Here is a 19,350-nt window from a genome sequence, read left to right on the forward strand (position 1 = left end):
ATAGGTGACCATGCAGACAGAGAAGAAAACAAATGTTGCAAGTAATGTGATGCCTTCATTGCAGCAAGTGTTCACAGTGCCAGAATACAGTGCCATTGGGGTGGACTGCTGAGGAGAAACATCGGAGCAGAATGGACAGCTCAGCAATGTCAAAAATGTGGGAGGTCAAGGAAGATAAAAAGAGAACCACAGTTGTATTCAGACATTCTGTTATTTCTTACTTTGATCAGTTCAGTAGGCAGGTAGTAAAGACTTGATAAAGGAGAAGTGGGAATGAAGTTGCAAAGTAATGAGATACTCAAGGGCTTTGGAAGGAAAGGGAAGATTGCAGATACTGGAGGGGCAGCTGTGGGGAAGAGATAGAAGTGGAGGTGAGCAATACTGGAGAAGTAGAAGAAAGCGGTACTTCATAAGAGAGTGATGTGTGGGAGGGGCCTCCTGTGATTTTCTTGAGAATGGAAATAGTAACAGCAGTCTAGAAGGAGCGAGGAACAATGGATGGTACATGGTAATGGAATGATATGCAGGAAGATGAGGGTGGTATACTTGGAAATGATCATGACCATCTTAAAGTATGTAGAATAGTGTGACAGAATAGACACAGACTGATGATGTCAGCTTTTGTGATAGATTTACATGGTCAGGAGTTTGGGTTTGAAGGAGTAGGTGGTAGATTTTATGGACAAATTAAATGTTGCGACAGACAGGTAGAAAGGGGTAGCATGGTTCCCACTGTTCATCTCCCAACTGACCACAATTTTGTTTTGTTGAAATGTTGTGTTAGCCCCTGAATGTCTTTCGGATCAAATAAACAGACAAATGACAGGTTTTCTCGTATGTTATAAAAAAGATAACTATTTATTTTTACACAATTCCCAAAATGTTCACAACCTTACCCATGCACACATTCATTCACACACAGATACACAAGAATAGGTAGCTAGAGCGGAAAAGGGTAAGTAGTTGAAAATTCAAAGTCAGGTCGGTGTTCACGATTTATAGTAAACCTGTTGAATCTTCTCAGGAGGACAGTCTCTTTTAAAGGTTCAGGTCTGGGTTGTTGTAGTCTTGAACTTGTTGAGGAGTTGTAACATTCTGGTGGTTACAGCACAGCACAGCACAAAGCTTGTGGTGTGTATTTTATGACCTTCACAGATGGCGAGTCTGAAAGTCACTTTGCGATGCCTCTGCTGGAGTGATTGTTCAGTTATTGTTCAGTGGGGCTCTTCTTGTTTGGCTGGATTTCTTGCACAGCCTCTGACTGGACTGCTTTTTTATTTATTTAGAGATATAGCACTGAAACAGAACCTTCGGCCCACCGAGTCTGTGCCGACCATCAACCACCCATTTATACTAATCCTACATTAATCCCATATTCCTGCCACATCCCCACCTACCTATACTAGGGGCAATTTATAATGGCCAATTTACCTATCAACCTGCAAGTCTTTGGCTTTGGGAGGAAAGCGGAGCACCCAACGAAAACCCACGCGGTCACAGGGAGAACTTGCAAACTCCACACAGGCAGTAACCAGAATTGAACCCGGGTCGCTGGAGCTGTGAGGCTGCGGTGCTAACCACTGCGCCACTGTGCCACCCTGACGGTGTTGGCTTGATCTACCCTCCCTCTTTAGAGGGCTATCTTTCTAAGGTAAACATCCATCAGATTGGAGTTTCTGTTAGGAGACAGATGACCCCCCCCGCTCCCCTGGTGTGACCACACAATAGCCCAGGATATGAAGACCATGGCTATCGATTGGTGTCTGAATGGGGACCAGTCTGTTCACACAGTGCCACTTTACACCCATTCATTTTGGTATAGGCTGTGAGTCAGCCTGTGTCCAGAATCCTTTGTTAGTTCATTCATGTCGATAAGAGTCATTAATATGCAAATATTCCATTTTTAAAGGGTTCTCCCCAGAGCTATTTCAGATCTTCTTATCAGCTATTCTTGTCTTAGGAAGTATATTATTGCCCTAAAGGTAGTGCAACGAAGGTTCACCAGACTTGTTCCCGGAAGGGCAGGACTGTCCTAAGAGAAATTGGAGAAACTGGGCCTGTGTTGTCGTGAGCTTCGAAGAATGGGAGGTGATCTCATTGAAACATGCAAAATACTTGAAGGGATAGACAGGGTAGATGCAGATAAGATGTTTTCCCTGGTTGAGGAGCCTAGAACCAGAGGACACAATTTCAAAATAACGGGGGAGCCACTTAGGACAGCGGTGAGGAGAAATTTCTTCACTGAGAGGGTTGTGAATCTTTGAAATTCTCTGCCCCAGAGGGTTGTGGAAGCTCAGACATTGAGTATGTTTAAAATAGTGATTGGCAGATTTCTGAATACCAATGACATAAAGGGATATGGGGTTATTGTGGGAAAAAGGCATTGAAGTGAATGATCAGCCATGGTCATATTGAATGGTGGAGCAGGCCAGATGGGCTGAATGGCCTACTCCTGCTCCTATGTTCCTAGATGAGGTTACTGAGGTACAGCTCTGCAGACAGGTTTGTTGTTTTCTAGTACAGGAGGAGTCATGTGACCACTACTCCATTTTGACTGTGGTATAAGTGTCCATATTCCTGTGGTTTTGTTTTAACAGTTGATTTTTTTTTATTCATAGTTCTTCCATTCCATTGTTTGTTTCAGCATGTTCTTTCCATGCATGACAATGTGCTGAGGATTGATGGGGAGAAACGACAGAAAATGGGTTAAATGACAGCTCTGTTGGGCAAACAAGGCTGGGAGTTGAGGGCAAGTCAGCGGCAATTACATGGATGGCCTTGATTTTGATAAAAACAAATCCGTGGACATAAAAGATCCCATGGCACAATTTGAAGAAAAGCAGGGAGTTCTTCTGGTGGTCAACATTTGTCCCTCAATGGACACCACCAAAAGCATGTAGTGATGATTTCCTCCCTCTTTACTTTTCAATACTGTAGCTGTGGTTCAGTTGCTCAAGCTGTAGATGATCAGACTGTTAGCTAGAGTGTTCAGCAGCCTGTCGAAACCAAAAAAAAAAATCAAATGGCTGTAATAGTAGATTATCATACTGTTATTCAGAGAGCCATGGAACACTAGGCTTTGTCAGCCAGCCTGTAACTCTGGGGCCAAAATGCTGAGCTGCACAGTCAAGCTCTAGATTCCCAATCAGAAAGTGTGTAGTTCTTCTGACAAACACTCAAATCCTATTCAGAGCATATGTATGTCTATCAGTAACATAAAAGCAAAATACTGCGGATGCTGGAAATCTGAAACAAAAACAAGAAATGCTGGATTCACTCAGCAGGTCTGGCAGCATCTGTAGAAAGAGAAGCAGAGTTAACGTTTCGGGTCAGTGACCCTTCTTCGGAACTGACAAATATTAGAAAAGTCACAGATTATAAACAAGTGAGGTGGGGGTTGGGCAAGAGATAACAAAGGAGAAGGTGCAGATTGGACCAGGCCACATAGCTGACCAAAAGGTCACAGAGCAAAGGCAAACAATATGTTAATGGTGTTTTGAAAGACAAAGCATTAGTACAGATTAGGTGTGAATATACTGAATATAGAACATCAGCTAGTGCAAACCTGAAGAAAAACAACCTGAAAAAAACAGTGGGTAAGCAAACTGAACAAACTAAGATGAAATGAAATAAATGCAAAAAATGTAAAAAGGAATGCAAAAAAAAGGAAGAAAAAATAACTAAAAATGACTAAAAATGAAAGTAAAGTGGGGGGCTGTCATGCTCTGAAATTATTGAACTCAATGTTCAGTCCGGCAGGCTGTAGTGTGCCTAATCGGTAGATGAGATGCTGTTCCTCGAGCTTGCGTTGATGTTCACTGGAACACTGCAGCAATCCCAGGACAGAGATGTGAGCATGAGAGCAGGGGGGAGTGTTGAAATGGCAAGCAACCGGAAGCTCAGGGTCCTGCTTGCGGACTGAGCGGAGATGTTCCGCAAAGCGGTCACCCAGTCTGCGCTTGGTCTCCCCAATGTAGAGGAGACCACACTGTGAGCAGCGAATACAGTATACTACATTGAAAGAAGTACAAGTAAATCGCTGCTTCACCTGAAAGGAGTGTTTGGGGCCTGGGATAGTGAGGAGAGAGGAGGGAAATGGGCAGGTATTACACCTCCTGCGATTGCAAGGGAAGGTGCCCTGGGACGGGGACGAGGTGGTGGGGGTAATGGAGGAGTGGACCAGGGTGTCGCGGAGGGAACGATCCCTTCGGAATGCTGACAGGGGAAGGGAGGGGAAGATGCGACTGGTAGTGGCATCACGCTGGAGGTGGCGAAAATGGCGGAGGATGATCCTTTGGATATGGAGGCTGGTGGGATGAAAAGTGAGGACAAGGGGAACCCTGTCACGGTTCTGGGAGGGAGGGGAAGGGGTGAGGGTGGAGGTGCGGGGAATGGGTCGGACACGGTTGAGGGCCCTGTCAACCACAGTGGGGGGAAATCCTCGGTTGAGGAAAAAGGAGGTCATATCAGAAGCACCGTCATGGAAGGTAGCATCATCAGAGCAGATGCGTCGGAGACGGAGAAACTGGGAGAATGGAATGGAGTCCTTACAGGAGGTAGGGTGTGAAGAAGTGTAGTCGAGGTAGCTGTGGGAGTCAGTGGGCTTATAATGGATATTGGTAGACAACCTATCCCCAGAGATGGAGACAGAGAAGTCGAGGAAGGGAAGGGAAGTGTCAGAGATGGACCATGTAAAGGTGAGAGAAGGGTGGAAATTGGAAGCAAAGTTGATAAAGTTTTCGAGTTCGGGGCGGGAGCAGGAAACGGCACCGATACAGTCATCAATGTACCGGAAAAAGAGTTGGGGGAGGGGACCTGAGTAGGACTGGAACAAAGAATGCTCGACATATCCCACAAAAAGACAGGCATAACTAGGACCCATGCGGGTACCCATAGCGACACCTTTTACTTGAAGGAAGTGCGTGGAGTTGAAGGAGAAGTTGTTCAATGTGAGAACAAGTTCAGCCAGGCGGAGGAGGGTGGTGGTGGATGGGGACTGGTTGGGCCTCTGTTCCAGGAAGAAGCGGAGAGCCCTCAAACCATCCTGGTGGGGGATGGAGGTGTAGAGCGATTGGACGTCCATAGTGAAGAGGAGGCGGTTGGGACCAGGAAACTGGAAATTGTCAAAATGACGTAGGGCGTCAGAAGACATTTTTTACATTTATTTCATTTCATCTTAGTTTGTTCAGTTTGCTTACCCACTGTTTTTTTCAGGTTGTTTTTCTTCAGGTTTGCACTTGCTGATGTTCTATATTCAGTATATTCACACCTAATCTGTACTAATGCTTTGTCTTTCAAAACACCATTAACATATTGTTTGCCTTTGCTCTGTGACCTTTTGGTCAGCTATGTGGCCTGGTCCAATCTGCACCTTCTCCTTTGTTATCTCTTGCCCAACCCCCACCTCACTTGTTTATAATCTGTGACTTTTCTAATATTTGTCAGTTCCGAAGAAGGGTCACTGACCCGAAACGTTAACTCTGCTTCTCTTTCTACAGATGCTGCCAGACCTGCTGAGTGAATCCAGCATTTCTTGTTTTTCTATCAGTGACATGTTTGACTCTCAGTCAGATAGGCTGTCAATCAAGGAGTGAAACATCTGTGGCTTCTTCTGAAATTCTAATAATTTCCACATTCACTGCTAGAAAACTCAATTATGTTTATTAATGATTTACTAGTATCGTGTTGGAAGGTCTTAATGTCGATTAACCGGTCATTTCTCTGTTCGTGGAAATTTGCTGTCTGCAAATTAGCCACTGCGATCGGCTGCATAGCAACAGTGCTTACACTTCAAAATTCTTGGGAAGACTTGGGCACATCCTGAGAATGTGATAAAGTGCTAAATAAATTAAGATCCTTCCTTACTTTAGCAATAATTGTAACATCTGTGGGAAAGCAGAGTATAATGGCCATCCAATTGGCCTCAGTGCCAAGTCAGGACAAGTCAGCCTGATGGTCACTGTCAAGTCTGTTGGAGTGCACATGTTTAACGTTGAGCTGAGGGCAGGATCTGGTTTGGCTGAGATGCTCCCAGTCACCTTAGATGCTTACATCTGAAGAGTAGTCATTTGATCAAAATACTTGGAACTGTACCCCAGCATGAGCAAGCACCTCAGGCAAACAAAAGGTATCAGCAGCCAGAGCTGAGGTGTGATTTTGAATCATGGTCTGCGAAGCATTCAGTTGTGTCCCGCATATTGGAATTAGAACATGTTTTATTTCAAAAATATACTTTGTTCATAAAATTTGTAACAATACATTACAGAACAATTCAAATGTGACATTACATAAAGTGCAATACAGATCATTTTCTTTCAATACAGTACATGAGGTGCCTCACTACACTTGCCATTACAGATTATATTTACAATGTACATTTACATTTCATGTCAAACATTCTCTGGTGCGTACAGCCCGAGGGGGTTCACATGGTTTCCAGCCCCTCAGTTTACTATGGCGGGAGGACTTTACGCACTCATCTTTCCCCATTGAGCTTTTGCGGTGGCTGCCCCAAGCTTTAGTGCGTCCCTCAGCACATAGTCCTGGACCTAGGAATGTGCCAGTCTGTAACACTTGGTCGTTGACAGCTCTTTGCACTGGAAGACCTGCAAGTTTCAGTATAACATGTTTATTAACTCAAGTAAGATGTGAAAACCAGATTTGTCTGGAGTTAGAGGTAGAACAAAACACAGGCTGAGGACTTCCAGGCCTATTCTGGTTACACTGGGAGTCGATCCCATTTGAGCTTGATTAGTTTTTGTGGTTTCTACTGCTTTGTTTCCTCAAACTTTCTGAATGAAGAGTTTTGGGCTGCTGGCCTGGTGCCAATGAAGGCTATTATTAATGTCTTTAGACAACGATGTCAAAATGATATGGTGATTCTATCTTCAGTACCTAGTTCTCAAGGCAGAGTAAGCTACTTAGTTGTCATTCCACATACTGGCATGTAATTTTATGAACACTAGCTTTATAAACATTAATTTATGCTCTTAATGCAATTCTCCTCTATGGATTTGGAAAAGGCAGTGTACCCTGTGTGGTCACTGTGACACAGAGCTAATGAGAGGAGCTGTCCTTCACTCATGCTTCACATTTACCTCATAGCACTGCAGTCAGAAAAGCCCAGTGACAAGACTGCAATATCAATGAAGTGGCCAGCTCAGCCCACTTCAGGACATGGTTTCTTCTGCATGCCATCAATGATATATTGATAGTGACAGCAAATATTACTGATTATCAGCAATAGCATTGAATATTGGTGGCTATAATTAGGCTGAACTGTAGGCACTAATGTATAAAGACCTTCCCCTACACACTCCGCCACCAGCCCCCCCCCCCCACCCCCCCCACCTTCCCCCAACTCTCGACTCCACCAACCCATATTGGGGAAATTCCATAGCCTGAAACTTAGTTAAAGGTTGAAAGGTTGTGACTTCTCAACAATTACACGTCATAAGAACATAAGAACAGGGAGCAGGAGTAGGCAATTCAGCCCCTCGAGCCTGCTCCGCCATTCAATACGATCATGGCTGATCTCATCTTGGCCTCAACTCTACTTTCCTGCCCGTTTTCCATAACCCTTCAACCCATTTCTAATTAAAAATCTGCCTATCACCTTCTTAAATTTACCCATTGTCCCGGCATCCACCGTACTCTGGAGTAGTGAATTCCACAGACTCACGACCCTTTGAGAGAAGTAATTTCTCCTCATCCCTGTTTTAAATCTGCTACCCCTTATCCTAAAACTATGACCTCTTGTTCCAGATTGCCCCACAAGAGGAAACATCCTCTCTATGTCTACTTTGTCAATCCCTTTAATCATCTTATATACCTCAATTAGATCTCCTCTCATTCTTCTAAACTCCAGAGAGTAAAGGCCTAAACTGCTCAATCTCTCTTCATAAGATAAGCCCCCCATCTCTGGAATCAATCTAGTGAACCTCCTTTGAACTCCCTCCAATGAAACTGCATCCTTTCTCAAGTAAGGGGACCAAAACTGTACGCAATATTCCAGGTGCGGTCCCACCAATGCCTTGTACAGTTGGAGCAACACTTCCCTACTTTTATACTCTATTCCTTTAGCAATAAATGCCAAAATTCCATTTGCCTTCCTTATCACCTGCTGCACCTGCATACTAGTTTTCTGCGGTTCATGCACAAGAACACCCAGATCCCTCTGCACCGAAGCACTCTGAAGTTTCTCTCCATTTAGATAATAATTTGCCTTTCTATTCTTCCGACCAAAATGGATAACCTCAAACTTATCCACTTTAAAATCCATCTTCCAAATTTTGGCCCATTTATCTAATCGATCCATATCCATTTGTAAATTTCTCATTTCTTTATTGCAATTTACTGTCCCACCTATTTTAGTGTCATCTGCAAATCTGGCTATAGTACCTTCTTTCCCTGCAGCCAAGCCATTTATATAGATTGTAAATAGTTGGGGCCCAAGGACTGAACCCTGTGGCACCCCACTAGTTACATCTTGCCAACCAGAAAAAGACCCATTTATCCCGACTCTGTTTTCTGTTAGTTAGCCAATCCTCTATCCAAGCTAATAAATTGCCCCTAACCCCATGTGAACTTATCTTGTGTATTAACCTTTTGTGCGGAACCTTATCAAATGCCTTCTGGAAGTCCAGATAAACTACATCTACAGGATCCCCATTATCCACTTTGCTTGTTACATCTTCGAAGAATTCCAGCAAATTAGTCAAACACGATTTACCCTTCATAAAACCATGCTGACTCTGATGGATTGTTTTTTAACTTTCTAGATATCCTGTTATTACTTCCTTAATAATGGATTCTAACAATTTCCCAACGACAGATGTTAAACTAACTGGTCTATACTTTCCTACTTTCTGCCTCCCTCCCTTTTTTCCAATCCACTGGAACCTTTCCCGTATACAGGGAATTTTGGAATATTATAACCAATGGATCCACTATCTCTACTGCCACTTCCTTTAAGACCGTAGGATGTAGGCCATCAGGCCCTGGGGACTTGTCTGCCTTTAACCCCAATAGTTTGCTCAGTACTTTTTCCCTAGTGATGATGATTGTTCTAAGTTCCTCCCTTTCTATAACCTCTGCATTACCTGATACTATTGGGATGGTACTAATGTCCTGCACCATGAAAACTGAAGCAAAATACTGATTTAGTGTCTCTGCCATTTCTGTGTTTCCTTCCATTAACTCCCCAGTCTCATCCTCCAATGGACCAACATTCACTTTAGCTACTCTCTTCCCTTTCATATACTTATAGAAGCTTTTGCTATCTGTTTTTATATTTTACGCTAGTTTTCTTTCATAATTTGCCGTTGCTCTTTTTATTACTTTTTTAGTAACCCTTTGTTGATCTTTAAAAGTGTCCCAATCTTCCAGCCTGCCACTGGCCTTTGCAATATGGTATGCCTTAGTTTTTGTCTTTATGTTATCCTTAACTTCCTTGCTTCGCCATGGATGTTTTTTCCCCCTCCTAGAATCTTTCTTCCTCTCTGGAATATATTTTAGTTGTCAGAGTGTTGTTGGCCTCGTTGCTTCTAAAATGTATCCTGTAGTGCCTATGGTGCACAATCCACAGCATTGGCACTCAGGTAAAACAGTTCTGCACTCTAAATATGAGAGATTATTCATGATGAGTTGACCATTTGAACTTTCTGACGTCCGACACAATTTGTTTTGCTTGTCTTGCTATTTTTGTACTTGCCAGTTTCTTGCTTTAAAAGGTTCATTGACCTGAATGTATTGTTGAAATGAAAAGTTCTAATAACAAAACATTGGTGAGGTATTTTTGTATTTATATCTATAGACAGAATAGGAACTTACAGCTGCTTGCCCTGATTTTTACATTTGAATGACCGATCCAAAAAATAACATTTGGAAGATTTGTATTCAGAATCTGTACATTAATCCCCAGCTGCTAGACTCATTCACACAGTTTATTTGCAGGACCACTTTTTGAAAATGGATTGGAAAATAGGAACAAGCATACATTTTATCTGGCAGTGAATACAGAGCCACTGAGCTGTGACAGAGAAAGCCGGTGGGAGCAAAAAATATATGCTGTCTCTTATATTTATTCACATTGTTGAGGTATTTATCAATGCTGAGATATTCAGCACAACAAAAACAACTGTAAATATGGAGAATCTCTAAATATTTCACAACATTATAATGAGGTCAAGAAATGTTGTGTACATAATATCATGGTTACCACAAATAATATATGGTTTGAATTTTAGTTTGCTCAGTTGGGAATCTGATATACATGGAAAGCATTGCCATGTTTACGAGCCTCCACATAAATCTACTGAGCAATCTACTTCCACCTGTAAGGTTTCTGTTTGTTTAACAATGATGTCAACACTTTCTGTCTATCTGTAGTGATATATCCCACTTGCCCAAATCCAAAGAGTTTAGGCCTAGATTGGCAGAACCAAGATTTAGGAACCCTGTTTGTACTGCTGGGGTTTAACTAGTTAAAACTGGGCATCTTGCCAGTATAGATTATATTAATTATTGCACTGCTCATCCGACACCTGTTAAGGCATTGGTTTTCAGGATTATCTGGAACTGTGTGGGAATAATCCCAGCTCCCAGTGACAGGTTGAGGTTCTAGTAATATGTCAGGCTAGCTCAGTAATCATGAATCATATCTTGAAATGCTGCAGAGCTGCTTGGTGAAAGTATTGGGTCACTAAATTACTACATGGGGTTGAGATTTGAGCTTCTATTGTCTGACAACCTCAGCCTTAAAGCGGGTCCCCCAAGGAGAATAGCCATTAGTTGTTGTGGGAGTTGGGACCACCTTAAGAAGCTGTAAGTGAAGGTCACTGGAGGAAGTGATGTCCCATCACACATGACATGGGAGTTTGGGTGTAGCCCGACAGAGTAAGACGTGTATTGGTGTGGATATATGTTCCAGTTAAGTTATCATAAAAAAAACACATATTCTTTAGATATTACTTGGAGTCCTGTGAATCTTACAAAGTTCACATAGCAAGGGTACAAGTAATATTACATTAGTTGATGTGGTCGTCTGGCAGTTGAAAATCATTGGTTCGAGCCCTTTTTAGGTGGATGTTAGATTCTGGGACCATCTCTTGAGCAGCATGATGAGCAGCTCAACTGGTCCTAAAATGTGTGAGTGCATTGGCTATCATCCCCTGACCATAATATGAACACATAGTACTTCACCGAATACTGATTCCACCAGTTAAAGATGCAGTGTTTCAGCAGTAGCTGCTTGCCACTGCAGCCCAATCCTGATAAATGAGTACATGTTCTCGTACCTGATTTTCACGTAGCACTTTCCAATATCTATCATCTCAACTCTCAAGTTTCCTCATCAGTTTATCAATGGGCATATTCTTTCAGTATCTTGTAAGGATTTATACTGGGAGTTTCACCATGCTGGACACTTTGATGTTCTGAATCAATGTTCTAAGTCCAATGCTGAGTGCCAAGCTGATTAGTCCAGGGTCCTTCTGTGAGTGGATTTAGCAAAGAAACATGCTTACCACTGTGGTGGGTTGCACCATAGATACCCATTTCTTTAAGTACATATCCTTGAATATCCTGATGGGCAGAATATTTGCACTTGCTCCAGTGTCTATTTTTACTCTGAGCTTATGATTGCCACTCTTCCATGGACATATAATCTCGATCATGGTAAATGCTTCAGATTGCTTGATAGTACTGACATATTGATCCAAATTAACTATGTGGAATGCTTTTTCACGGTACGCACAAGTGCATTCTTCATCCATGTCCTCCTGACAATCTGTCTCTCTGCTAACTTGATGTACCTGCTTGAGCTTTTGTTGTGTGTTGGTATGCCTCTTGTTGCATTTGCCATCCTTGCTTGCAGATGTTCTCTCTTCATGTGATCTGCCACCATCCCTGTGTGCTGTGTCTGTGCTCTGCACATTGGCCTTCTGCACTGCTTTGCCCAGTGTCCTTGCATGCCACAAACTTTGCAGTGATCCTGGTATGATGGACAACTGCAAATTTGGTGAGTCAGACCACATTTGCCACAAGGCTTGGCAGACTTCTGAGCCTTGGTTACCATATTAATTGTCATAGCCACCCCCAACGCTTGTAACTGTTGGCTCCCAGCCATGATGGCTTCCAATTTCCTTCCACCTTAGAGTAGTGCATTTATGGTGTGCCCTTCTTTTTTGGCAGGTCGTTTTGAAAGGCCTCTTTTGAGGTTGACGCAATTACTAGCTCTATAACCTGATCCGACAATTCGATATCTGCAAAGTCACTATATTGAGCTTTGTTTTGGCACCTTGCAACAAACTGGTCAACAAACTCATCTTGTCCTTGCCAGTAGGTCATAAGCTCAAGCCTATGTACTCTGACATTTACCTTTGCCTTGAGTTGCTGCTTCACGAATGTCCCTATCTTTCAAAGGTCCTTCTGTCCTCAGCTGACAATCCTGTGTTGATTCATTGGAGACCCTCATTTCCCAGTGCAATCTTATTTTTGGTAGCTTGTTACTCTGGTTCACTCACTTCTTGATCCAGGAATCACAGCTGCATTCACTGTCAGAACAGTTTAAATTCAGATGCTATGTCCGACACTTTCCAGTCCATAACTGGATATCTGAAAGCTATTGTCTGGATTGTCATAACTTTTTATAAATATAGGACCTTTACAGCCTCTCTTTTTCACAGACATGTTCGGTTTTGCAGGCCTGCCCCTTTTAAGAATGAGACACTACAGCTTTTGTTGTTTGCACAGCTTGTTTTTTTCAGACCTTGAGATCAGATTTTTGTTTACACAGCTGTTTGATTTTTTAAAAAAACTTAGAGAGCATTTTTTTTAAACTGAGAGGTTTTTTTTGAGAGCTGCAGCTTGCAGTACCAGCAGCTGCCACAACCAGCCTTCTTCTTTGTGCTGGATCTCTAGTGGTGCTGTTGGGTTCTCCCTGCTCTTTTCAGCTTCGGCCTGCCCATGAAGCCAAAAAAAGGAAAGCTAAAACAGTAATGACTTAAGCTACTGCTTTTCAAATTTTTGACCCACTGCCAAATTAGGTGAAAGCTCCGATCTCCTGGCAAATTGCTTGCTGTACTCAGAGTTTCAACACCTTTCCAGGGTCCTGTCTGTAGCCTAGCTCACTGCAATGTTGCGGGAATATGTGACCAGCCCAGATCGTAAGAGGTCCAGACACTCAATGGTGTGATTCTCAGATGGAACCGAAGACAGCTCAGAGAGATGTACGACAACACTACATGTGACAACCCTGTGACATCCCAGATACGTTCAAAGACAAAGTCTAAAGATGAATATACAGAGGCTCCGATCAAAAAGGAAGAACATGCTGGCCTGAGTTCTGAGTTGTCAAAGTCTCGAGGAGTCATCAGGATGGGCTCAGCTCTGAGAAGAAGTTTATGATAACAAGATCAGGAGGAATAAGCAAACCTCGTCTACATTTTAGAGTGTTAAATTTACTAACCTGTAAATAACATTTTGTTTGAATCATGTATAGTTAGTCCGAACCACAACATCATTGTATATGGTACATGTGTTTTGATCTTTGGACAAAAGGCGATGCTGTGGGATGACCTTAAGAAGGGACCACCTTAAGAGCTGCAGGCAAAGGTCACCGGAGGAAGTGATGTCATGTCACACATGACCAGGCAGTTGTAGGTGGAGCCTGACAGAGTGAGATGTGTTTAGATGTGGCTCATACAGTAACTATATATATATATGTTCCAGTTAAACTGTCATAAAATCTACGTCTTCTTTGGATATTACTTGCAGTCCTGTGAATCTTAAAATAGTTTGCATACCAAAGGATCAAGTAATACTACAACCATGAGACTGATTGCACCTCTAGGGTCCTCAGTGACAGATATGTGCTGGCTGGAGCCCTTTGTCCCTGCTTGCCCTTTTTTATGACAAATCTGCGTCAAAGCATGATGCTAAATTTAATACATGGGACAGAGCAAGCATTTCCACTGCTTGCCTCGTAGTTCTGATGGGCGAATGGGACTTATTGTGGGTTAGGATACAGGCAGTAGAGTTTTGGATGAAGTGGTGTGAAAGGAAGGTAAAGCATAGCTGACCAGAAAAGCATATGCTACTCGAATCAGGAGATGCTAAAGATATGAAACCGATCGATCAGATGAGACTTCATGGAAACATTCAAGTTCAGGAGACAATACAAAAGAAGCCACAAGGTTGATACTGGTATCGGAGGACATTTATTATGAAACAAATGGGCAGGAAAACCTCATCCAAGTCATTTAGAACAGTAAATCATACAGAAAAGGTAAATCACTTTAAATTAATTGCTGACAGTGTTATAATGAGGCACAAGCTTTAAACTGATGAAAAACAAATTTAGAACTTATATCAGGAAGCTCCCTACACAAAGAATGATAACAATATGTAATGGACTTCTGTGTCAGGTAATGCATGGTGTTACAATCAAGTGAGGAGTGGTGGCAAGGCTCCCCTCTTGTCCTTCTTGTTTGACCGCAACACGATTTGTTTCTTTTAAACAGTGGATATGCTTACTAATTCGGTGAGTGTTTAACCGTTTATGTGCTGTGATCATCAAAAAAACAATCGGACAGGTTTTTCTTGAGTTTAAACAAGAAAGAGGTTAGTTTATTGTACTTAAAATCAAAACCCGATCTAAGTAAACAATAAAATTATGCTCCAACTTTCACTGACACACACACATGAGAATCACACACACACAAATAGGTTACAGAGTGAAGAAGAATAGATTGGTTGGATTAGAGTCCTGAACAATTAAAAATATATACAGTCTGTGGAGTCTTGTAATTCAGTCGTCTTCCGGCTGAACTTGTGGTCTGTTTTGCAAATTAATTGGTCATGTCTAAGAATTCCAATCTCTCAGGGTCCCATTGCCCCTGGATTACCCTTTGAATGGCTCGTCTCCACCAGTGTTAATGTTCCAAAGTTGACTTTAGTATCTTGTTGATGAATATGAGGCAGGTAGCTCATTCAAAATTCACAAGCCATTGTTCTGGTGGGAGATTTACCAGACCTACTTCTTCACCTCAATTTGTTGGTATGTAGATACAAGTTGCGGTGGCCATTTTAGTTGCTAGCAGTGATCTTTTATCAGTTCTCTGTCTCCTGCTTTCTCTTTAAAGTTTCATTCGGGTTTCCAACGGATGGATTAAAAAAAAACATTTGGCATAGCCTGTGTTCATGACAAGGGAAGCACCCTGGAATAATTTAAAGTCAGTTTTACTTTTATGTGCTTTTATCCTGGATTTTGGGAGAGCTATGGCAAATTTACCTCTTGCGTTTTTTTCCTCCTTTGGACCCAATGGAAAAGGCCAGTTAGGAAAATGGGTATACAGAAGGCTGGGTTCCATTGCCCAAATTGGCCTTGCCCCAGGAGGATAGTACAGGATTCAATAAAAAAAATAATCTGCAACTTTGAAAAGAAAATCACAATCCTTTGAAGGGTTGCTAAACCATCCCAGTGAATCATGGTGTAACTCTGTGCCTGCAGACAAAAACACTGATGCACTGAACCAATTCAGTGTCCGCTTAGAAAGTCATTGTGTGAGCTTGGAGTATCGGTAGCAGATCTAACCCTCCAACAAAAAGTGGGTCTGCACTGCTGTTGGTCAAATTGTAAGTTTGTAGTCAACTGTGGGGCACTGGTGTGTTGGTAGTTAATAGTTATAAAAGAAATGCAAAACACCTTCAGAAACAGCTGAAAGTCATGATTGGGGAACTAGCGACTTTGTTGTGTATGCATCAATGAGTTAGGAAGGCCTGACTGGTGTCACTGATCCATAGCTACCTTGTGACCTTTTGAAATGGGCAAATTCTACCTACAATCTTCAGATCTCGGAATATATTTGGTTTTACATTTCAAATATTGTAAAATATTAATTAGACTCTTCAAACAAAAATAAAGAATGGTGTAATTGTCTGTTTTAATGTAGTAATTGGTCAATGTTTTCCAACTATGCAGCTAGAATATCCAACAAACTGCTTCCATCATGGATTGTTTACTTCTCTCTCTCTCCTTTAGACAGAAGAATTTTGTGACTGGTATTCCACAGCAGCTTCCCGATGGAATGGTTGTCTCAGCTCTGCCCAGTGAAAGCCAGTGTCAGGAAGAACTATCTGAGCCCATACCGGATCCAGACTACCTCACAGGTCAGGCTGAACCTGCAGTTTTTGCTTTGTGGTTTATGGTGCTTAAATTGAAGACAATTAGACTCTGAGTCAATCAGAATTTGACCTAGTTGAAGCATAATTGGTGGCCCTTCCTCATTAAATGGGACATCATGCTTTGCTTGTACAGAATGACATGTTTAAATGAGGTAATATTACAATGTGAAAATAAATGGCAGGAATTACATATATCTAAGGAAGGAGAGCATGGATATTGGGAGTGCTAATTGACTCATTTTAATGAGTTTGTCACTTACATGTGCAGGAATATGCAGTATATACAGGAATATGAGATAAAGGTCAATAGCACAAACTGACATTCCAATGGCGCCATCAAATGTAAGTGGCTCTCACACATTGTTTGAACCTTAACATTGTTAGCGAATCTAGCGGGAATACATACTTAGGGACTCATGATCTTATCCTAGTTTTCTCCATTTGCTTGTCAACTCTGGCTAACTTAATGCTGAATTTGCTAAGCAATAGAAAGAATGAACAACCTAAACAATAAACCAATGTGACTGCAATGTAAACATTAGTTTTTTATTTAGTAGGCTGAGTAGTTCTTTCAAGCCCACAGATGCACTCAGTGCTTAGGTTTATTTAGTGTTGGTCATTGTGATGTGATACCATTCCAGTGTGAAGTGACTCCCGTTGTAGAGCTTGCATACTAAAAGCGAGCAAAGCTCATTAAAGCCACAAATGTTATGGAAATTCGGCGGTGGGGGGTGCGGGGGGTGGGTACTATCTGTAAGAAACATAGGAACAAAGGAACAGGAATTAGCCATTCAGCTCCTCTAGCCTGTTTTATCATTCAGTAAGATCACGATTGATCTGTACCATAACTCCATTTAACCACTTTGGTTCTGTAAGCCTTAATACCCTTGCCTCACAAAAATCTGTCAATCTCAGTTTTGAAATTTTCAATTACCCCACACTCTCAACAGCTTTTCTGGTGGGAGAAAGTTCCAGATTCCGTCAACCCATTGTATGAGGAAGTGCTTGTGACGTCACTGCTGAACAGCCTAACTTTAATTGTAAGGTTATACTTCTTTGTTCTAGACTCCACACCAGAAGGAATAGTTTCTATCTACTTTATCAAATCCTTTAATCCTCTTAAACACCTCAATTAGATCACCCCTTAATCTACTGTGGTCAAGAGAATAGAAGCCTCATCTATGTCACTTTTCTTCATAATTTATCTCTTTTTAGCCCCAGTATCGTTCTGGTGAATCTGTACTGCACTCCCTCCTATAATGCAACTGAACTTGCCGAACAGTACTACAGCCAACAAGAACCTGATACGAGTGGCTTCAGGATGGCCTGGTCATAAATTGAACATTTAATTCTGGGGTGACCCTCTGCTTGTTATAGGGCCGTGCTTACTTACCTTCCAGGGGTCCTCCAACAGCCCGTTATTTGTGGAGACGGTCAAATATTCAAACAAAATGAGAAAAGCTCTATGGATTGCAAACAGCCCCAAGCTTGTTGATATCAGGCATTTCAAGTTTGATCAAAGAGGTAGGCTTAACAACAACTTGTATGTATGTAGTGTCTTTAATGTAGTAAAATGTCCCACGGCACTTTAAAAGAGAGTTATCAAACAAAATTTGACACCGAGCCACATAAGGAGATATTAGGGCAGATGACCTAAAGGTTAGTCAAAGAGGTAGGTTTTAAGGAGCATTTTAAAGGAGGAAGGAGAGGTAGAGAAGTGGAGAGGTTTAGGAAGGGAATTCCATAACCCAGGGCCTGGGTGGCTGAAGGCAAGCTTGCCAATGGTGGAGGAATTAAAATTGGGGCTTCTCCTGTGGCCAGAATTGTTGGAACATAGATATCTCGGAGGGTGAATCAGTGTATTAATGGAATTTGTGTTTTATTTAGCAGGGTATGGGTTAGTTTGCTGAGCAATGGAGTTTGCATTTATTCAGCACCGTGTGGTTAGTGTTTATTCAGCAGGCTATGGGTTTCTGAACTAATTGAGTATGCTTTTAATTAGCAGACTGAAGGTTGGTTACTGTGTATTAATGGAGTGTTTGTGTTTATTCAGCAGGCTGTGGGTTTGTGTCCTAATCGAGTATGTTTTTATTTAGCAGAGTGATGATTAGTCAGGTCCAAAAAATGATAAAGGCTAATGAAATGTGAGCCTTAATAACTAGAGGACCAGAATATAATGAGGAGGGAGTTTTGCTACAGCTATACAAAGCCCTGTTTAGACCACATCTGGATACTGCATACAGTTCTGGGCACTGCACCTCAGAAAGAATATTTTGGCCATGAAAGGAGTGCAGTGCAGATTCACCAGAATGCTACCAGGGCTCCAAGGGCTAGATTTTGAGGGGAATCTACACAAACTAGGCTTGCATTCCTTGAAATAAAGAAGGTTAATGAGTGATTTGGTTGAAACTTTTAGGATTTTGTAAGAAATTGATGGGGTTGATAGAGAGAAATCTTTTCTGCTGATGGGAGAATCTAGGGCAAAGGGACATAAGCTTCAAATTAGAACCAGGCCATTCAAAAGAGAAGTAAGGTAACACTTCTTCACACAAAGGATTATTGAAGTGTGGAACACTCTCCCACATAAAAGCAGTAGATACCAGCTCAATTAATAATTTAAAATCTGAGATTGTCAGTTTTAGCTAAACAAGGGTATTAATGGGAATGGAGCCAAAGCGGGTGGATGAAGTTAAGATTCAGGTCAGCCCTGATATCATTGAATGGCGAAACGGGCTTGAGGGGCTGAATGGCCTACTCCTGTCTCTATGTTCCCATGTGAGATTGAATCACTGCTTAATTGCCTGGAGTTCCTAATTTAGTAAGGTAAGCATTACTCGCTGTGCAGTATGTGCAGTTGTTGTTCATTCAACAAGGTAATGTTTACCCCCATGCAGTGGCGTTCTTGTTTATTCAGTGGGATCAGGATTACTCACTGCGATCAGGAATGATTTTTAACCAAGAGTGCAAGAGTTAATAGGGGTGGGTTGTTTTGCTTTGTGGATCTATTACCAGTACCTGTGGGTTTTATCTATCAGTTCCGAGTGGGGTCAGGTGAATGATCCTGTAATTAATGCCATTGTGAAGTTATCACACACGTGCACAATGACAGTTATCAAACTCAGAATGTGTGATAACTCAAAGTGTGAGCTGCTGTATTTCACCTCA

The 19,350-nt window shown here is 41.9% G+C and overlaps 1 protein-coding gene across 1 annotated transcript in view; it reads left to right on the plus strand.

The window, feature by feature from the left end:
• Positions 1-19,350, plus strand: part of astn1 (astrotactin 1) — a 2,863,484-nt gene that overhangs the window by 2,274,251 nt on the left and 569,883 nt on the right. The window contains exon 14 of the mRNA XM_068038084.1: positions 16,043-16,170. Coding sequence (XP_067894185.1) covers positions 16,043-16,170 — 128 coding nt within the window. The remainder of the gene's footprint in view (positions 1-16,042; positions 16,171-19,350) is intronic.

This window comes from Heterodontus francisci, chromosome 8 (assembly GCF_036365525.1).
Source record: "Heterodontus francisci isolate sHetFra1 chromosome 8, sHetFra1.hap1, whole genome shotgun sequence".
NCBI classification, from domain to species: domain Eukaryota; kingdom Metazoa; phylum Chordata; class Chondrichthyes; order Heterodontiformes; family Heterodontidae; genus Heterodontus; species Heterodontus francisci.